The sequence below is a fragment of the Salvia splendens genome, chromosome 5, assembly GCF_004379255.2.
Source record: "Salvia splendens isolate huo1 chromosome 5, SspV2, whole genome shotgun sequence".
In the NCBI taxonomy this organism is placed as follows: domain Eukaryota; kingdom Viridiplantae; phylum Streptophyta; class Magnoliopsida; order Lamiales; family Lamiaceae; genus Salvia; species Salvia splendens.
The window spans coordinates 8,563,149-8,583,590 of NC_056036.1; the positions used below are offsets into that span (position 1 = coordinate 8,563,149).

The following is a 20,442-nucleotide window of genomic DNA, read 5'->3' on the forward strand; positions in this document are numbered from 1 at the left end:
CCGATTCCCCAAATTTCTATCTTTCCCAAAACTTCAACCCTTCCTAAAATTTTAATCATTTTCAAGATTATTTCCCTAGTTTTGATGATTTTCCGAATTCTGATCAATTTCAAAGTTCATTTCAAAACCAACATTCAAGCCAAGACATATCACAAACCAACTTGAGTGCTTCAAACACTCCACATGGTTGGAGTGAGCAAGAAGACTTGGCATTAATGTCTGCTTGGTGTTCCGTGAGCAAGATTGCAATTGTTGGCACCAACCAAACTAGTGCCCATCTATGGCACAATGTTCTTGATCTATATGAGCAAACAAGAAAAGAAAATCCAGGAATGGGCCAACAAAGAAGTTCGGAGTCATTGAGACAACGCTACAAACGACTCAACACAAATGTCACAAAGTGGGTTGGTGCATACAAACGTGCGCATGATTGAGCTACGAATGGCTAGTCTAAAGAGGACATTGAGAAAACCGCTCAACAACTGTATGGTAAGAGCAAATTTACTCACCATAAGGTGTTTGAGGAGGTGATGAGAACAATCCCAAGTGGGAATTGAAATTGAATAGCACCGGTTCAACGCGTTTTATGCCAGATGAAGATAGTCTTGAAGAAAGTCGTAGGAGCTCAAAAAGGTTGAGGACTAGTGAAGAAGGAGGACCTCAAATCGACTCCACTCCTGAGAGTCGTTCTTCAACATTGCAACGTCCTATTGGAAGAGATCAAGCAAAGGCCAAGGCTAAAAGAAAAGGCAAAGAAGTTGCAACACCATCATATACAATCCCTAATGATTTCACCGCAGCACTGCGTGAAATGAGAGTCACACGTGAAAGGGAATGTGATATTCAGGAACGGAAGATCAAGACAGCTAGTGATATTCAGGAACAGAACATCAAGGCAGCTATCCTTACTCCGCTGATGGCTAGGAGGGACTTAACTCAAGAAGAAAAAGATCTGAAATGCAATCTGATAGCAGAATTGTTTGGGAAATGATCGTATTTTATCTGTTTTCAATGTATGTTTCTCGGTATGTAACTTTCAACTTCTGTTGCTTAGTATGTAATCTTTAATTTCCGTTGCTTAGTATGTAACCTTTAATTTCTGTTTCTTATGTAACTTCCAGTTTATGTGATAAGCCCTTCAATCAAAGCATGAATAGATCAATTGTGCTCACAAGTGATGGAGGAATTCAATGACAACCCATGTGATCACGAAAATCAAAGTATGACTACATGACAAGTCATTTCTATCACAAGTGGTGGTGGAATACAATGACAACCCATGTGATCACGAAAATCAAAGTACGAGTACATGACAAGTCATTTCTATCAATACAATGACAACCCATGTGATCACGAAAATTAAAGTATGACTGCATGACAAATCATTTTCTATCATAAAGGGTGGTTGAATACAATGACAGCTCATGTGATCATGAAAATCAAAGTGTGACTACATGACAAGTCATTTTCTATCACAAGTGATGGTGGAATTCAATGACAACCCATGAGATCACGAAAATCAAAGTATGACTAAATGACAAGTCATTTTCTATCACAAGTGGTGGTGATATCCAATGACAGCCCATGTGATCACGAAAATCAAAGTACGACTACATAACAAGTCATTTTTTTCACAAGTGGTGGTGGAATCCAAGGATATCCCATGTGCTCACAAATGATAGTAGTGTGCTCAACAAATTGCTTCTATATATTTACCTATATGCTTCACGAAAATTACACACAAATCCTCTCACAATTATTGAGCCAACTCTCCCTAAAAAAATGTCATCAGGTTCTAATTTTGAAGCTTCCAATCTTCTTGAAGACAATGAATGGGAAGAAAAAACTGTTGAACAAAATCAGCAACTCGATCAACTAATCGAGGATATAGCTATTTGGCCAACAACCCTGCCTTCACAACCTACAACCCAGACGGTTAGAGCTAAAAGGAGATAGATTGGAAGGAAACGTGAAGAGGGTCATGATACTATTTTCGAGCAGAACTTTGCTGAAGATCCAATCTATCCTCCAGATTTTTTTCGAACAAGGTATCACATGCGAAAACCTTTGTTTGAAAAAATAATGAACAAGCTCGTCGACACCGACAACTTTTTTGTGCAAAAGCGTGATGTTACTGGTCGGCTTGGTATGTTTGCAATTCAGAAATGTACAGCAGCGATGAGGATGTTGGCCTATGGGGCGACGGCTGACTTGCACAACGAATCTTTGAGAATGAGCGCACAACTCATTCGCAAATCTCTCATCAAGTTCGTTGAAGGTGTAATTTCTAACTTCGGCGATGAGTACTTGCGAAAGCCCAACGAAGTAGACTTGGCAAGACTTCTGCATATTGGAGAACAACGTGGGCTTCCAGGCATGTTAGGTAGTATTGACTGCATGCATTGGGAATGGAAGAATTGTCCCACTTCATGGGCTGGACAATATGCTCGAAGAAGCAGGACAATCATCTTGGAAGCAGTAGCATCTCAAGATCTGTGGATCTGACATGCTTTTTTTTGGAACTCCAGGTTCGAGAAATGATATTAGTGTGCTTGATCAATCTCCTGTTTTTGATGATATTTTGGAAGGTCGAGCACCGAAGGTCAATTACATAGTGAATGGCCACGAAAAAAATATGGGATATTATCTCACTGATAGCAAATATTCTCAATGAGCGGCATTTGTCAAATCTATTCCAGGTCCACAAACGATGAAGCACAAGTTGTTTGCTAAACATCAAGAGTTTGCGCGAAAAGATGTTGAGCGAGCTTTTGGTGTTTTGCAAGCTCGTTTTGCTTTTATCAAATGTCCATGTCTTATTTGGATCATGATAATATGGGAAAAATAATGATTGCTTGCATAATCTTGCACAATATGATAGTGGAAGACGAAAGAAGCACGTATTCGAACTATTGTGATCCATCAGAATTTATTCAAGAGCGAATTGGACAAAGTAGTTGTCAAAATGAAGATGGAGATAAGAATAATGATATCATATATTCTACGAATAGGATTGCGAGTCTAGCTTCTTACATGAAAAATAAAGCTCAACTTCAAAATAGAGAAGCTCACAAAGCTTTGCTAGGTGATTTGATTGAGCATATATGGGCAAAATTCTGCAATTGCAATTGAATGTCTAGTTTTCATCTTATGTATGAGCATCAATTATGTATTTTCAATTTCGTATTTCAATTATTGTAATTTACGTTTTTTATTTATTTGTTTTTATAATTTTTAGTTTGTCATTTATTACTTTTTTTTTTATAAATTTACAATAATAAGTATTTCATGTAATAATAATATTATTAAAAATAATATAAAAATAAATATATAATACTCCCTCCGTCCCCGAATAAGAGTCGCTAATTTCCATTTTGGGTCGTCCCCCATTAAGAGTCACTCTTCATTTTTACCATAAATGGTAGTAGGCCCCACATTCCACTAACTCACTCCACTCACATTTTATTATAAAACCAATATAAAAATGTGGGTCCCACATTCCACTAACTTTTTCAACCAACTTTTCTCTACATTTCTTAAAACTCGTGCCCGGTCAAAGAGCGACTCCTATTAGGGGACGGAGGGAGTAGTATGGTTGGGTGGTCATTGATAAACCATGAAAATATGTGTGGTTGGGTTGGATGAATATTGATGATGTGGAAGATGATGTGGAGGAGATAAAAATAAATTAAATATTAAAAAAGTGGATGGTTGGGTTGGGTTGAGTTGGGTTTGATGGTTGCTGATAAACTTAGTCTAAGTAGTGTACATATCTTTTCAAATTAATACAGAAGTGATAATCGCCACCATTTTATAATTCCATGGGTATGGATGTGTGTCATTGTCTGCTAATTTCTTGACTCTATCGTTATTAAGCTATGTAGTTATACATTCTGCATTTGATTTTTTTATCTTTTAGTTTTAAAGAATACTTTTTTTTTCTTGATTTTACAATTGATGTTCTTCTTTTTATCAACATAAGTCTCAATTTTATTGCATATAAAAATGGGAGAAGGGATCGCGTTCGAGGTTGAACTCGTTGTGTGCATCAATGCGGTCGATAAAGGGTGGAACAAATTGTGGCTGGAATCTGACTGCACACGAGTCGTTGAGTTACTATATTCTCGGTCTACAGACAGTGGCGGATCCAGGACTTTTCGTTCAGGGGTACAATAAATAATTATAGTTATTCGAAGCCTCAAAATTTAACCGATTCTTTTTATTTTCTTTAATTTTTTTTCTCAATCAAAATTTATGATTTTATTTTTATCATTAAAAACATCACCAAGATGTGCATTGAAGAGAATTGGAAAGATAAAAACTAATTATATATTATGCCATAATGATATGGTATTAAAATACATTAGAATATTTTATAAAAGCTAAAATGATGAAGATATAAAATATTCTTTTGATGATTTGAAAAACAAAAAGAAGAAATATATGTGGGAATCGTGTAGGCTTCAAATGCATTAAGATATTTTTAAAAAGCTAAAACGACGAAGGTATAAAAAATGCTTTAAAATTTTTGAAATAATAGGTTGTGAATTTTGTATGTTTCAAATGCATTATGATTAATTAAAAAAACAGAAGAATGAAGAATGTGTGCATTGGATGGCCTATTTTGAAATCCATACTAGACTATTTAAAAGGATAAAAAAGAATTGAATAAACAAAAACAGTAAGTAATTATAAAATAAGCAGATAAGGGACAACATTGATAGGACTCAAACTCGGGTGTTTGCTGTGGTAGAGGAGTTGATTACCGCTGGACCAAGTGTGGGAATTATTAAGTGCTATATCTAAATACACTATAATTATACGTTTTGGGGGTACCGGGGGTACAATGGTACCCCCTTGTTCCCACTGTGTACGGACGTGCCTGAGAAGTATGAGGAGATGTGGATGCGAGTGTTGGATCATTTGCAACGTATGCAGTTTCGCGTTACACACATCTATCAGGAAGGGAATAGAGTCGCCGACGCACTTGCAAATCCAAACATCCAAACCAAGCTCGTATCGGAGTTACTCTATCAAGACACATTCGGTTGTGTCAATCTTAGACTGCATTAGTTAGTTTTCAAAATCAACTCCAACATTTGTTGGGGTTATTATAATTAAATAAATCATTGATAAAAAAATTTCCACAATCACTACTAAACTTATCTCGTTGAATGTTATTTTTGTGGTGTTAGCTACTATAAGTCTATAACCATCTATGTCTGCAAACATTTCTAGTTGGAAATAGAACTAAAATACTCCCTCTTACCCACAATAAAAGTCCTATTTTGTTATTTTCGTATGTCCCTCAATAAGAGTCCTATTTCACTTTTACTATAAAGATAAGTAGGCATCACATTTGATCAACTTATTCCACTACATTTTTATTGTAAAACTAATATATAAAAATGAGATCAGCATTCCACTAATTTATTCAAACTCATTTTTCTTTATATTAAAACCCATGCTCAAGCCAAATATGACTCGGAGTAGTATATTATTAACATATCAACAAAAAAATTCTTTTAATTAACTCTAGTTCCAGGAACAAATAAGTAGTTGGAAAGTGAATAAAAAAATAAATCGCAGAATATATCTTTTTTTTTTCAGTGGGAAAAATGAGTGTTTGTAAGTAAAAAAAAAACTATGTAAACAAAGTGACAACATCTCTCCGATATCCTCTCACTATCAAAAGCCTAGGCACATTCTCAACCAAGAGATCCATATACTCCATGTAAAAATATGCAGGGTGGTTCAGCGGCGGCGGAGGGAGACTCACGAGCACCACCGCTGCCATTCTTGAGTACCGGAGTATGGTCGAGTTCAGCTTCAGAGTGGTATAGAGGAACTTCTCGACTTGTTGCTCGTTGACGATGACCTGCTTCCCGTCTGCCATCAACGGAGCACCTTCTAACCGAGCCTTCTCCTTCATTTCGCCGAGATAAGCACCAATTCTCTCCTGAGCAGAGGCAAACGCCTCGACTGATTCCTCCTGCTGGTGCTCTGCTTGGGGATCCCATGACTTCATCGAGACAACAATCACCTCAGCTTGCATGCGGAGGTCGTAGAGGAACTTCTTCACATCGGCCTTGAGTTCATCTGCGTCCGAATCCTCCTCCGCGATGCAGAAGACCTGAATCTTGCAGCTCTCAAAGCTTTCCTTGGTGAGGAGGAGCTGGGACAGAAGCAGCATCAGACCACCGTCTCGTACAATCCAGTACAGATCGATGGTCCCATACTGTCTTTGGTACTCGTTAGGCCACTCGTCAAGACCCTTGACGATGACAACCGCCTTGTTTGCCACAATGCAGTCGTTTATGATCCCCACAAATGTGGCTGGTATTTCAGTCAGATTTTCACGCCGCCAAATCTCAGGGTACCGCATCACCACGATGTTGGGCTTCAGATTTCCCAGACCCATAGTCTGCACAATTCCGCGAAACCCTTCGGACATGCTCGGGGCAACGACTATCTCTGCAACTCCTTCGCATCTTTTGTATTCTATGTACGTACTAAGAGCCCTGCAGGCAACCTTTGCATCCTCGGCACATTCTTGATAGTCTCCATCAAGGATAGAGACGAACATGGACATTCCCCTTCCTTTTTTCTTCATACAATTGGCAAAATCTGCAAGTTTCGGATGACACGGAACATTCTCTGGCAATTTTCCCCATGGCCGGCAGAATATGAGGGGGATAGGGTACCAGTTCTTGGGATGCACCTGACTTGCTGCATTTGAAATTGGATAAATGAGTAATGGATTGATTATATATTGTTATCAAAGATGTGAAAACTGTGATTATAAGGAAAAAAGCAAACAAACCTCCTAAAGATCGCAGACTACGAAGAGCGAGCTGAAAGTATGCGCTCTTAAAACCATCGCCCCAGTCACCTGCTTTTCCTTTGATGCTCACATAGTAATAAATGAGTGTTGCTAAGGCTAAAGAGATCACTGTGAATGTCCAAGAAATTAAAAACATAATAACTGCAATAGAAATTTTAAGTTAGAACATATAAATGCATATGATGTGCTGAAACATAAACTCTCGAGTATTTTGGTCATATAATTGGACAAAGTTATGTAGTATGAAATGGAACTAACCTATACAAATGACAGCCCCAAAAAGGGAGAGACTCCAATGGTGAAACTTCCATCGGGGACGCCAGCTGGGAGCATCTAAAAGATCCAAAAGAAAGCAGGACAAATTCACGCCCCCATAACACAGGAGGTAAAACATAGTGATAGTTGGGGTAATAAGGTCTAGATTGCCAATAATGACACATCCAATACAGATGAAGGCTGTAAACAAGGTAGCAGCATGAGGTTCATTGCCATCTCCCACTTTGAAGTAATTAAGGACAGGTAGAATGTCATCATTGGCTATTGCAGCTAGTAGCCGGGGAGCACCGGTCAAGCTCTGTAGAGCAGCACCTAAGGTTGAGAGAATAATGCCAAGATATGTGATTGCAGGGATAGGCCAAGCAACAGTCGCTGTAAGTAACCTGAAAAGAGGCTCAGTTATGCCCAAGCAGAATATATTTACCCACAGAAACCCTCTCAGATAATATCATGAATGCATGCATGATTAACAAAAATTCATCAGATTTCAAAAACCCACCAAGAGTAAAATATGCCGAAAGATGTCAAAATAAGATACGTCGTTAATATGTTGAACATGAGGATCTAGTTACCGCATGGTGACTATAAAATGAAAGCATGAAAGCTATAGTGATGTTGGTCATATTGTACTTTACCCCAGAATGACCCAAGACTAAGCAATCACATACATATACTATTATACATAGCCAAAAACAGGTACAACATATAATAGCTACAAATTCTAAGCAAGAAATAACCAACAACAAAGTGAATGGCACTCTTGTTGACTAAATAAAGCAGCCAGCACTAAATATCCACAGTTTATATAATAGTACCTGTCTGTCAGAAGTTTATCCCTAGTCGCCAGAGCTCCGAAAAATAGAACAGTAATCAGATATAGAACTGAAGTTGAAACAGTTGCAGCTAAGGTCCCAACAGGAATTGAGCGCTGAGTGTCCTTAAGTGAGGCAGACCGATTTGAACCTGCCATAATCCCAGTAACAGCAGGGAAAAAGAGACCTACCAATGCACTGACAAATAATAGAAAAGGTAACAGTTAGGACACAAAACAGATAATTCCCCACGATCATCCTTCAATGATTCCTAGCATCACTCAGTGTTGTCAAAATGTCGCTTGGGTCACTCGGGTCGCCCGGGTCGCCTGGGTCAAGACCATCACCGCCCCAACATGGGTGGGTTGATTGAGATACAGGGTCGCCGCTGGGTCGCCCTAAACACATGCTATCTCTGGTTTTCTGAAATCTCTCACATGTTTTCTGACTCTCTGAGTCACAATTCTCTATATATATGCATGCACCACATCAAACTTTTCAAACCTACTTTCTACGCTTTAGAATTCGGCCTCTTCACTCCTAAACAAATAAACAATTCAAAGATCTTTTGTTGCCACCCTTCATATATTCCTTTGTTGTGATATTTTCAGACAATGGTTTCAATTATTTATTGTGTTATGACTTATGAATTTTTTGATATTTTGATCATTTCTATTTTCCACTTTATCTCTATTCACATGAATTCACTTTATCTCTATTCACATGAATTGCGTCTACATTTATATTATTTGATATATTATAAACATTAGAGCAATATATTTATTTTATTTAATATTAAAAGGCAAAAAAAATTAGCCTAGATTTGTGGGTCTCTCGACCCCGTCGACTCGTCGACCCGAATTTTCACCTCATCGACCCGGTGCGCCCCGCGACCCTAACAACACTGGCATCACTAGCTGGAACTCCTACAACTATCATATCATACCAGACATTTATGAAGTCCAATATATAGGTCACCCCCGTGTTTGTAGTAGGATATCAATAACCAGCTTCAAGAAGGCATTACTAATAATTTCCATGAAGCATATTCATATGTATGGTTCAAGACTTCAAGGCTTCAAGGCTTCAAGCACATATCTAGAACTAAAGACATCCGGACGTTTCATCTGATACTGATAGTGCATAGAAAGCATCTTTTTGAGGCCAATATTTAGCAGGCCTTACGCACACACACACACACATAATGGGATATGAAAGCACACTTTAATAGAACAGCCAACCACTATTCTTGCCAAATTGATGGCCTCTGCCGGAATTACATATGTCAAGAGTACCTTCCACATTTCCAAAATAAAAAACTAAAACATCATGGCAAAAAGGAGAAATTGTTGCTCAAGTGCACATATAGAAATATGCTAGAAAGAAGCAGAAAAATTAATCAGCAGGACTGACAGTTTGGTCCTTGAACATGACAAGAGTACAAGCAGAGATATAAAAAAGGAGTTGTATTAGAATCCTCACTTGAAATCCCAGTATATTTTCCCATTAGGATCTGGAACTCCAGCATTGTTAGTTTTTTGATAGGCTGAGCTCCAATTATCTCTGAAAGATTTCAAACTCAAGCCAGTGATTCCATCTGTTTAATGCATGGGGACACATAAAGTCATCAAAGAGTTAAAAACACCTCCAAGACAGAGACCAAAATAACATGATTGTGCCCCCGCCCCATGAATAAATAAAACACACAAATGGAAAAAGTAGAGACACTCACCTGTAGGATAATCCTTCCTCGCCAAGAATATCCCAATAAATATGCAGAACAACGAGAATACAACAGGTACAAGAAAGGCTGGTGCGACTCGGTTGATTATTTTGACTCCACCAAATACTATGAAACATAGGATGATTGTCACAACAATCCCATAGACTTGCAAATCGTGTAAATTTGGGCTTGTAACAGCAACAGGTTGCGCAACATTTGTCCCATTCACCATCACAAAAGTTTGTGTATCTACAAGAGTAAGATCCATAGTTTCATCATATATTATATGAGGTCTTGCTTGAGGAAAACATATACTGATATACGAAATTTACAGGGGTTCTATCAAACGCATGGTTTTACTTTTATTAGTAAGATGTTTTCATTCATTTAACATTAACTTGACAGCATCCTTCATAAATCCTAATCTAGATGAACCTCAATAATTTAAAGGGATCTCTAGCAAATATATAGTTTTATATATATCCGACATGTCAAAGATGTCAGTTATATTTTAAGTTTAAAACAGAGACAAATATAGAGCTAAGAATGAAAAAATGAGAAAATAAAATGCAACTTTACTGCAAGCCATAGAAAACACGCCAGACATAATATATCCATCTGCCTTAGAAGCTATAAATTACTTAACAAAATTGCCAAATTGCACATGAAGATGACCAGTTATACTGCAATTATGAGTATATTATCCCTTTAGAAGGTTTACCATAAACAAAGGAACCCTTCAAAAAATCTTTTCACGAGGCAACTGGAGATCATTTCCTTGGAATTTACCTCTAAAAATCCCTGCTGCAGGTATAGCATTGAGGAAGGTCTCCACAGCTCCCAAGACATAACTGTGTGAAAACAACACAATCAAGCATAAAATTCAAGGGACGGTAGTTAGATGTGTCAACTATGAAACATGAACAGAGCAGGCAAACCCACAAATATAGCTTCAGTATACTCACAGTGCACCTGCAACTGCATTTCCAAGGAAAAAGCATAAACCGATGCTCACTCCAACCTCTGGGCCCAAGGCACGACCAATGAGATAATAAGGTCCCCCTCCCTGAACAAAAACAGATAGTTCAACAATGCTGTAAGAGTTAAGTGACTTCCCAAACTAAACATTTGTATAAAAATTCATATGTTGGGTAATCACTAACTGCATCTAACCATGAAAACGTATAATTTTTTACCAATACACTAGATATGTAAATGTAATACCTTCATTGCACCATTAGTAGCGATTGCACTCAGAGATATAGTAGTAAGAAAAGTACATGAACCACAGAAGGCCACTAGCAATAATGACTGACCGATCCCAGCCATACCCACAATCCTAAAGTTACACAGGTAGATCAGAATATATTTAACAGAGAGTATAAATAATAGAACTAAAATAAACGGCTTGCGGATATAATAGCATATATTAATGGTTAAGGACAAACTAATATAGAGATTGGGTTGTCCAAATAGCCCTGATTCTGACAGGTCCATGACTCCATATAGTAATCTTACATACAATCAAAAAAAACTTCTGTCATGTTAAACATAATTTCAACCCAGTCTTTCCAGACCAAGCCCTGTAAGTAATTCCTTGGATATAAAAAGAACAAAGGACAAATAAGAAGAGATTTATAGTTGCAAATTTCAAGTAAGCATGCACAGAGGTAATGTAAAGAATAATCATCACATAATTTGAGATATCAACTTACCATGAAAATCTAATGTAGTAGATAATTCCCAAAATATTTTGAAGACATGGCACAAACACACCCATCATAGTCCCCATTTTGACGTTGTTTCCCTGCATTAAAATTTTCATTACCAAAATGCGTATTAAACTTTGAATTCATGGTCACAGCATAAAGTTTCAGTTCACGCTGATTGACTAGCCAAAAAGGGGAGAAGAAGACAAAATGATGATAGCTGGAATTCTGATTAATTAGGCAAACAAATACTATAGTTATTCCAGATAATTATGTGCATGCAGTTCAAAAGGATATGACACATAAAACACATTCATGAAAACAAAGCAATCAAGACAGATGAACAATACCGAGGGGCATCCACCTGACCAAATAAATCTGACTTTAGTGCAGGAAGATAATCAACATGCGGAGGGTACTAACTTTAAAAATTATGGAGTACTAAAATTCTTCTTTGTGGCTATAATATACTTTTTCAGGGCACTCTCTCATGGATAGGCAAACTGCCTATATGACTAAATCTACTTTGAGGCTGCTGCATCATCAATATATAGTGGCAAAGGTCAGTAAGATTCATTATACCAACAGCACACAACCTTAATCAACCTGGGCCTCATCACCGAAAGTATTAAGAAAGAACAAAACATTGAGAAGGAACACAACTAGTACCAACATGCAGTGGTACCTTTGGATGCTCAATATGAATGGGCGCATCTTCTCCATCTCTAGGACTGGAGGGCGCCTGCTGCTGGTCACTTGCCATACTGAGAAATGAACACAATCAACTAAAGATTCAGACTAAGTCTACAACTAAGCAATCGCCAGGACACAAATTAGAAAAAAGAAAAGCAATCCCAACATCAGGCAAATGATTTCTCGAATTCTTTCATCAAAAAATAATGTAAACAAAAATTTGATCCTTCACGCCATACCTTTTAAGGCCCAAAATATTAACAAGTGAGTCGAAACCAAATAACTCCAACTTAGATTCAGGATGTGAGCCGTTGATATCTCTATGATTAGATAGTCTACCATCGTCTCCATCGGAAGCCACTTTAACTCTACAGATGCAAAAGGGTCAGGCAGACATGCAACTTACTTATAAAGACTTAAAAATAATTCCTGAACAAATGATCCATAAGCACCATGCCATGAAACCATGTGCTAAACAAAAGCAAAGATACAACTAATTCACAAGACCTCTATAAAGTTAAAATAAATAATGGGAATAACCACAACAGCACGCACCTACTAAAATTTTCTGAACAAACCAATAGGAGGAAATCAGTCCTTAAACACGTCTATCAATCATATTTATAAGCGTGCTCCAGCAGCATGTGAATTTTAACGGTAAAACCTAAAACTTTCTCAACTAAGGAATTCAAGCATGCTCAAAAATTAATGGAGAATTTCACACAACTATATTCTATAAACCCCCTCTGCAATATTAAATCTCAGACCGCAAAACATATAAAAAATTGGCACATACCAGTATCCATGATTAACATCAAACCTAACAAATCCAGCTTAAGTCAGCTTAAAACTAACAGAAAACAATTAAATAGGACCAGCTTCAGCTACTCAGCACGCTTGCAAAAAAACACAACAAACAGAAACAATCCGAATCCAAACATTCAAAATCAAGTCAAACGAGACTCACTTCAGATCATTGGAATTGCTGAGCGAAGCGGAGGACGAGGCGCGGGCGGTAGGATCGATCGCCGACATCTCGAGAATGGCTCTATCGTTGTCGTGCGCGAACACTGGGCGGTACTGGCGGCCGCCCAAACCCCTCCCCGCCGCAATCTCATTGTCGTCCCCCGCGTCTATATCGACGCCATTGTTGTCATCCGCCATTGCATTAATTGAATTGAGGCGGATCTGAATCCCTTAGAAATGATAGGGGTGGGATTCAGATCTACGAGGAAGGAGAAGTAAAGGAAACGAATTTGACAGTTCGTACAATCGGAGATTGAAAGCTGAGGCTATCCACATCGATGTTCCCCACCGTTCCTAAACCGTTCCTTAAACTACTAATTGCGGGTCACACTGTACTTTTTTACTTCATTCCTTAACTAAGGAACAAAACCTCCAATCCTCCGTTTCTTATCCGTTCCTTAACCGTTCCTTAAATTACTATTCATTCAATTTCATTTTTTATTTTTATTTCCAACACAATTCAATTAAAACAAATACACTCATTAAAATTAAAATAACATTACAACTTAAAATTTAAAAAAATAGAAAAAGACATAATTAAAATCCTAAAAAAATAAAAAATGACATAATTTAAAATACAATTTTATAGAGACAACCAAGAATGAGTTTGTCCCACATCGAAAGTGGAACATAAAACATTCAACGATGTCTCTATAAAATAGAGACAATCAAGAATGAGTTTGTCCCACATCGAAAGTGGAACATAAAACATTCAAGGATGTCTTTATAAAATAGAGATAACCAAGAATGAGTTTGTCCCACATCGAAAGTGGAACATAAAACATTCAAGGATGTCTCTATAAAATAGAGATAACCAAGAATGAGTTTGTCCCACATCGAAAGTGGAATATAAAACATTCAAGGATGTCTCTATAAAATAGATATAACCAAGAATGAGTTTGTCCCACATCGAAAGTGGAACATAAAACATTCAAGGATGTCTCTATAAAATAGAGATAACCAAGAATGAGTTTGTCCCACATCGAAAGTGGAACATAAAACATTCAAGGATGTCTCTATAAAAGAGAGACAACCAAGAATGAGTTTGTCCCACATCGAAAGTGGAACATGAAACATTCAAGGATGTCTCTATAAAAGAGAGACAACCAAGAATGAGTTTCATAAATTCGCAAGCCCATCAAATATATATGGGCTAATACGAATTTCTAGTATTCATTTATTTGTAAAAATTGTTTTTAAATATAAAAAACAATTTTTATAAATAAAAAATATTTTTTTAAAAATTCATTTTTAAAAAAAATGTTTATTGCGTCAGCGTGACGACGCCTACTCACGGGCCGGCGAGTGGGCGTCACGCACGACGCAGGGCGAGCCACGTCGCCGAAGCGCGTGGCGGCACGGACCGTGCCGCGGGTCGTGCTGTCGGCACCCGGCATGGCTTGGGAACGACACGGAGACGGAACGCACCTCCGCAACGCGTCGCGCGCCGGTTCCGTTCCGCTGGCACGAAACGTGGGCGGCCCGCATTGCGGGTGCTCTGAAGGAAAGCTGGGAGTTGTTTCTCTTTCTATATTGATGTATGTATCGTAAGAGAGAGAAAGGTATTTGAACTTTGACGGATTGAAGAAAAGAAAACGTTGATTATTTCTAACTGAAAAGAAAAGAAAATGTTGATTATTTCTACGAATTTCATTATAACAAATCAATTTGATGCCAACCGTTATATTGATAAATTTGATATTAGTACTAAAAAAGTGTACACATTGATATATATTGACGTATTTTAATAATTACTACTTACTTGATTTAAACGGATATAAGGAGAGGGATTAAAATAATGTAAAATGTTGACGACAAGGACATAAATTGAATTGAATCCTACAAATTCTAGAAATACTATTGGTCGTGGGATTGACCTTTTTTAGGGAAATTGCTGTTTAGAAATGTCAATTATTGTAACTTTCAATTTTTCTATTCAGAAAAATGTTTATGTTTTAAAATTTTACTTCCCCGCCAGAAATATACTTATCATTTTAATTACTCACAGAAGCAAATAAATGTGAGGATCGTAGTAAAAAAATTAGTTTATGATTAAAACTATTCCTATAATATATATTAGTAATTTTATAATAAAATATAAATTAAATAAATTAATAGAATATACAGTTTGTTTATAAAAATAATATAAGTACTCAATAATTATGTTTATCAAGGTCAATATGTAATTACGGCGGAAAAGCTCTCATTTTGTAGTTTTGATTATGATTTTCAAAATGTTAAATTGTAGTTTTGAAGATTTTTAAAATGCTGAAATACTATACCATCATTAAATTTGGTGTAAAATTAAAAACAGTATTTAACATTACCAAAAAAATCATTATTTAATTACTAAACCTAATTAGTTACTTCCATTGCGTAAATCAATAGTTCAAACCTAGGCATTTCTAATTTTGATAGGAACTTCTGTACCAAAAACAATGGTATCTCCGTGTAGGAAGTTGCCTGTACATCCTTTGTTGTAAAATTAAAAGCATTAGTATTTAATTACTTGGAAGTTGCATGCACCATCCATGTGTGGTAGCATGGCCTCAATAATTCTCAATTCGATTAATTTTACATTCAATATGCCAATTCTCAGATAACCATAAAAAAAATAGGGATAATAATTATGCAACAAATTTAAAATTGTGTCATTGTTGTTACAAAATAAGTTAAAACTCCTAATTTTTTACAAATTAATCCGAAAAATCAAAAGTATGTTATTGTTGCAAGATTTATAAAAATGTGTTGTAACCAAAAGTTCAAATTCGATAGCTCCTTCACTTTTTGCAATTAACCCTACTAAAAATGAAATCTTATAAAAATAATGTTAATTCATATAAATAATTGCAAGTACAGCAATGAATAATCTTAATTTGGGTATATAACAAAGAATGGTACCACGGGCTAGGCCAAACCCCCTCTACCAAAGTAGATAATTCTCCTAGGTGAGCATTCGGTTTTTTACTTCGGCTACAATTTAGAAAAATTAAATGAGGCCTAGCAAAATACTATACAAAATATACACAAACTTAAACATTAGAAGTTGGTATCTTCTTCTCCTTGTCATTCCTTAGCTTAGAATTGTCATTTCCCTCCTTCTGATTGCAAACAGACCCCTCTTCCGCGCTGCACATCTGGAACTTGAAGCCCAGCTTCTTCGCCACATTCCCCCAAATGCTCAATCTCTTCGTACGGCCCAAGTTCCTTATCTCCTCCCTCATCTTCCAGCACTCCTCCTCCAGCTCCGACACCCGACTTCTCATGTTATCCATATTCTCCTTCAGCGCGTGCTTCTCCCTCACGGCCTTCGTTGTCCAGCCCTCCTCATCCGGCGCCTGTCCCGAGATGTCAAGGTTGTCCGACACGAGCATGCAGCCGGCCACCGAAGTCCTCAGCTGCAGCTGCTCGAAGAAGAGAACTTGGATGATCGTTCTCAGCGGCAGCCGCTCGTTCTGAGCTGCGTGTGTGCAAGCTTCCAGCGAGAGCTTCTGGCAGTCGATCAGCCGGCATAGGTGGTCCCTGTCGGCATCTGCCAGCCATGGATGCGACTGCGGAGGCAAAAATGAGCAACCAATCGTTATCAGTGTTGTTATGTGCGATGTGGCCTAATTAAGGATGGTGTTTTTTACCTTCAGATAGATGTCGATCGAGCGATAAAGCCCATCGTCCAACGGCCGAGCATACTCGGGGACGGCCGCAGCCAGAGCCTCAAACTTGGGGGGCTTCAGATTGACATCCGGAGCAACCTCAGCGAGGTAGCCATCGATGAGTTTGGCGACCATCGTCATAGGCGTGAGCAACAGCTGGCCTTCGTCGAATGAGCCTGGGGAGGCTGCAACCTGATCCATAGCCAAGAAATGATCAAGAATACGTGACACACAGTCAACATCGTACAGCGTCTCCATCGAGTACATGAGGGTTGGCATCAGGAGATCCTCGAGCGCCGCCTGATCGAGCTGCAACCCTATCCGTTTCTCGAGATTCGACACACACAAGGGGCTTGCTCGAAGAATCCTGGCTGTTTTGAGCAAACCGAAGAGGAACTTTGATGGGACGAGGCCCTTCTCCAACGGAAGCAAGTAATCGATCTCTTCAACGAGAAGCTTCTGATCCTCCTCCGACAGCGATCCCACCTGATGGTTTCTCGGCGCGGTGGGGCCACGACTCCAGTGTAACCCCGGTAGGTACTTTTTCGCGTACGAATTGAGGGAGCCGGCAATGATTTCCGGCTTCACACCCTGAGACTGCATGGCCAGAATCAACCTTTTGTAGAGTGCAAAACTTAAAACAGATGCATCATCATACCACCAATCTTCCGAACTCGAGCTATTCGGTTGAGCACCGGTGCTTATCCCGTTCCACAATAAGCTCCCCGCAGGGCTCTGCAACGGGTCCCCATGCTCCATCACGGGCCATCCCAACAATTTTCGATCCGCGCACGGCTTGGAAGCCAAAGAGTCAATGCATCGTCTTGGGATACCGAGTTGCTCAGCATGGGAGAGGATATCGTCACAGGCCTGTAGCGCCTGCAAAGAATCGTTCCAGGTTTCAAGAACCACCTGATCGAGGAAGCTCTCTGTTCGAGAGATAAGGTTCCCCTCGCCATACTCTTCGGTCATTTCAAGATACTCAGCTGCACAGCGGAGATACACAACGTTTGCAGCAGTGAGTTCAAGCTTGGCTCCATAGCAAAATTTGGCTACTGTTTCGAACGTCTTCGCTCCGCCGGGAATGTCAAGCTTAATAACACAGCCTTCCTCTCCTTGGGATGCCTCCTCAACGAGGCGTTCCATAACCCCACTTCTTGAAAGCAATGGAAACTGTACCAAAACTATATTGTTTCAGCAAATCAGAGGGTTCAATCTGAAGCTAAACATACTAAAAGTTGAGGCATAATGACAATAAAGCAAATTTGTTCATATATAAGCCAGTTGGGAGAATTTAAAAATCTTTCATAAGTTTCAAATGTACCATAAAAGAAAAAAAGATACCTTGTGAAGATGGAACGACATTTCCTCAACTTCGACAACCACGTCACTTGGAAGACCACTTGTGCAAAACCTAAAATGTGTAAGAAAATTTTTAACATCAAAACTAAGACACATTACGAATCAAATGAGCGGTGAATAACAATGAAATGGAAGTGTTTCGTACGGCCATTAAAGAAGCCTATCTTCGTTAATTCAGACATAGTTTGAAATAAACGCCATGGCTCAAGAAACACCGAGAATTAGTTGCATTATGAACCAAAACATAGCAATCTAAATTTTCAGAAAATACATAAAATTCCAACCAAGGAGAAAATAGAGCTTACATATTAGTAAAAGACCGACCTGTTCATTTTAACACGGTAAAAAACACGACCGTCCTACTAAATTACTTCAATGCAGAGAACTTGACAGAGTAGTTACTCGAGACAATGTCATCCTTAATCTCTATTATTTCAAGAAATGCAGTTCTTTCTCATCCACTGCCGTTGCACAGAAGCATCGTTTCCCAACACCACACTAACTCAACGTCATCTACACTACGGAATCACTCGCGTACAAATCCAATCATTCAAATCGAACAGTCGACATGCCATTACACTCGTGCATCCTCCCACAATATCATGCTAAATAGGAAACCACCAAATCTACGCCACATAAATCTATCAGCAAATCAATCAAATAGAGCTCAAAGTCATTGGTGGATGATGGAGATAAGACTGAACTAAGCATAGGCAGATTACAATAATAAATAGTTGAAATACCACATTTGCAAGAATATAACTTCAGATTACCAAAAAAACGACACTAAAAGAGCTAGTTCTACTTGCAGAACTATACCCAATTGATAAACAAATAAACCAAATTATGTATCCCAACTTCAAAAGTAAAAGTAAAATAAAAAAATCAAGTTTCAAGAAACGCACCAAGCCTGTCCTTGCCTCTGAAAAGCATCAGTTTTGGATCCCAGCTTCACACAAGCCATTTCTGCACAATGCAACCTAATTCCAGATTTACTCTCAAATCTGGATCCAACTGCCTCCAAAAAAAACCCAAATTTACAACATCTGACTATCTGAGCAAAATGCGGCAAAAAAGCAACAAATCTGTAAAAAAACCAATTCATAAAAATCAAGAGCGCATCAAAGCTGAAGATTCCAACTCATAAAGACTCCACCTTTACAATGAAGACCTCAATTAATGCAGAAGAAATGTCTCATAATACAAACCTAAAGGGGAAAATGCTTATTTCTTTCTCATTTTCCTGTCCCCCAAAAACAAATCAGTCTGCAAAATGCCATCAAACCTTCGAAAGAGAGACAAACAACTATTTCTTTAACAAAAAGAAGATTCGAAGCTCGGACCATTTCCCCTGAACGAGACGCCGATGTGCTCAAACCATTAAACAAACAGTCGGAGTGCAAATTCAGTTACAAAAAGGGGCGCGTTGGAAACTTGAAACGAGTTATTTGCAAAGAGTTTATGCGCTCAATGAACAATGAGAGTGTGATTACTGAATACTGATTACTATTAATCTATTATAATCAAGATTTCCTTTTTTAATTCTTTTTTGAAAAATGCTTTCCTCAACGTTTTACTCCCTTCCTTATTATGGAATAGGGATTTGAAGTAGTGTGAAATTGTAGAAAAGGAAATTGGGCTTAAATGCTTTTACTAATCTTTATTTTTGGTCAAACAGATTTTACATTTAGGAATGAAAGATTCAAATAAAAGTAGATGGATTTTTTTAGGAGAAATAACGGGACTAGTGTTAAATACAATGGTCAAATATATGTGTACTAGACTTCAACATTTATTGACAGAATCTCGCCGTTACTCTTTTAAGTTTTAACCTTTTAATCTTGTGCATTTGTCACATCTAATAACACATGAAAATTCAAGATCAATATCTCTAAAAACTAAAACGAAAGAAATGCAAAATTAATAAGCAAAATTTCATTTTATTTATTTATTATCACTTATAGATATCGTTAATATATATGAAAAATTCTTGCAAATAGAAGTTACTGACTAAAGCAACTTCTCGTCGATATTATGCATATTATATATATAGAGCAAAATATATGGACAACATATAAATAGTGTGTTTTTTTAAGTATTGAATTGCATCTCAAAATAAGTCTTGAATAACGATAATGTAAGAGCATATTGAATTGAAAACCAAGCGAATGGATGCACATAAGCTAGAGAGAAAGGAAAAGAAAAATGAAAGTGGTGCCAATGATTCTCGAACTAGTACTATAAATTAAGCAAAGCATAGAGTTAAGCCCAAAAAATAAGTCAATAAGCAATAGAGGTATCATAAAATTAATCAATAAAAAACAACTCAATAAGCAATATATGGTGA

The 20,442-nt window shown here is 37.8% G+C and overlaps 3 protein-coding genes across 9 annotated transcripts; 1 reads left to right on the forward strand and 2 right to left on the reverse strand.

Moving 5' to 3' along the window:
• The first annotated feature begins 2,082 nt into the window (after window positions 1-2,082).
• Window positions 2,083-2,674, forward strand: LOC121803743. The gene is made up of 2 exons (XM_042203361.1): window positions 2,083-2,374; window positions 2,529-2,674. The coding sequence occupies exons 1-2, from the start codon at window positions 2,083-2,085 to the stop codon at window positions 2,672-2,674; spliced, it is 438 nt and encodes a 145-aa protein (XP_042059295.1).
• A 2,905-nt stretch (window positions 2,675-5,579) lies between these two features.
• Window positions 5,580-13,334, reverse strand: LOC121804525 (cation-chloride cotransporter 1-like). 2 transcript variants are annotated; one of them, XM_042204104.1, is made up of 13 exons: window positions 13,025-13,334; window positions 12,297-12,425; window positions 12,050-12,128; window positions 11,371-11,462; window positions 10,880-10,994; window positions 10,621-10,721; window positions 10,445-10,506; window positions 9,665-9,904; window positions 9,415-9,529; window positions 7,936-8,130; window positions 7,103-7,503; window positions 6,824-6,952; window positions 5,580-6,729 (listed from the first exon to the last, which is right to left on the reverse strand). In XM_042204104.1, the coding sequence occupies exons 1-13, from the start codon at window positions 13,219-13,221 to the stop codon at window positions 5,645-5,647; spliced, it is 2,940 nt and encodes a 979-aa protein (XP_042060038.1). In that variant the 5' UTR covers window positions 13,222-13,334; the 3' UTR covers window positions 5,580-5,644. The 2 variants fall into 2 exon arrangements, with proteins under 2 accessions (XP_042060038.1, XP_042060037.1); XM_042204103.1 differs by having other exon boundaries at window positions 6,824-6,985; window positions 13,025-13,333.
• Window positions 13,335-15,892: 2,558 nt separating this feature from the next.
• On the reverse strand, window positions 15,893-19,616 carry LOC121803596 (BTB/POZ domain-containing protein At1g30440-like). 6 transcript variants are annotated; one of them, XM_042203225.1, is made up of 5 exons: window positions 19,381-19,616; window positions 19,001-19,061; window positions 18,078-18,147; window positions 16,716-17,906; window positions 15,893-16,634 (listed from the first exon to the last, which is right to left on the reverse strand). In XM_042203225.1, the coding sequence occupies exons 1-5, from the start codon at window positions 19,439-19,441 to the stop codon at window positions 16,116-16,118; spliced, it is 1,902 nt and encodes a 633-aa protein (XP_042059159.1). In that variant the 5' UTR covers window positions 19,442-19,616; the 3' UTR covers window positions 15,893-16,115. The 6 variants fall into 6 exon arrangements, with proteins under 6 accessions (XP_042059159.1, XP_042059158.1, XP_042059162.1 ...); XM_042203224.1 differs by having other exon boundaries at window positions 19,001-19,109; XM_042203228.1 differs by having other exon boundaries at window positions 19,001-19,109; window positions 19,304-19,615.
• Window positions 19,617-20,442: the final 826 nt, after the last annotated feature.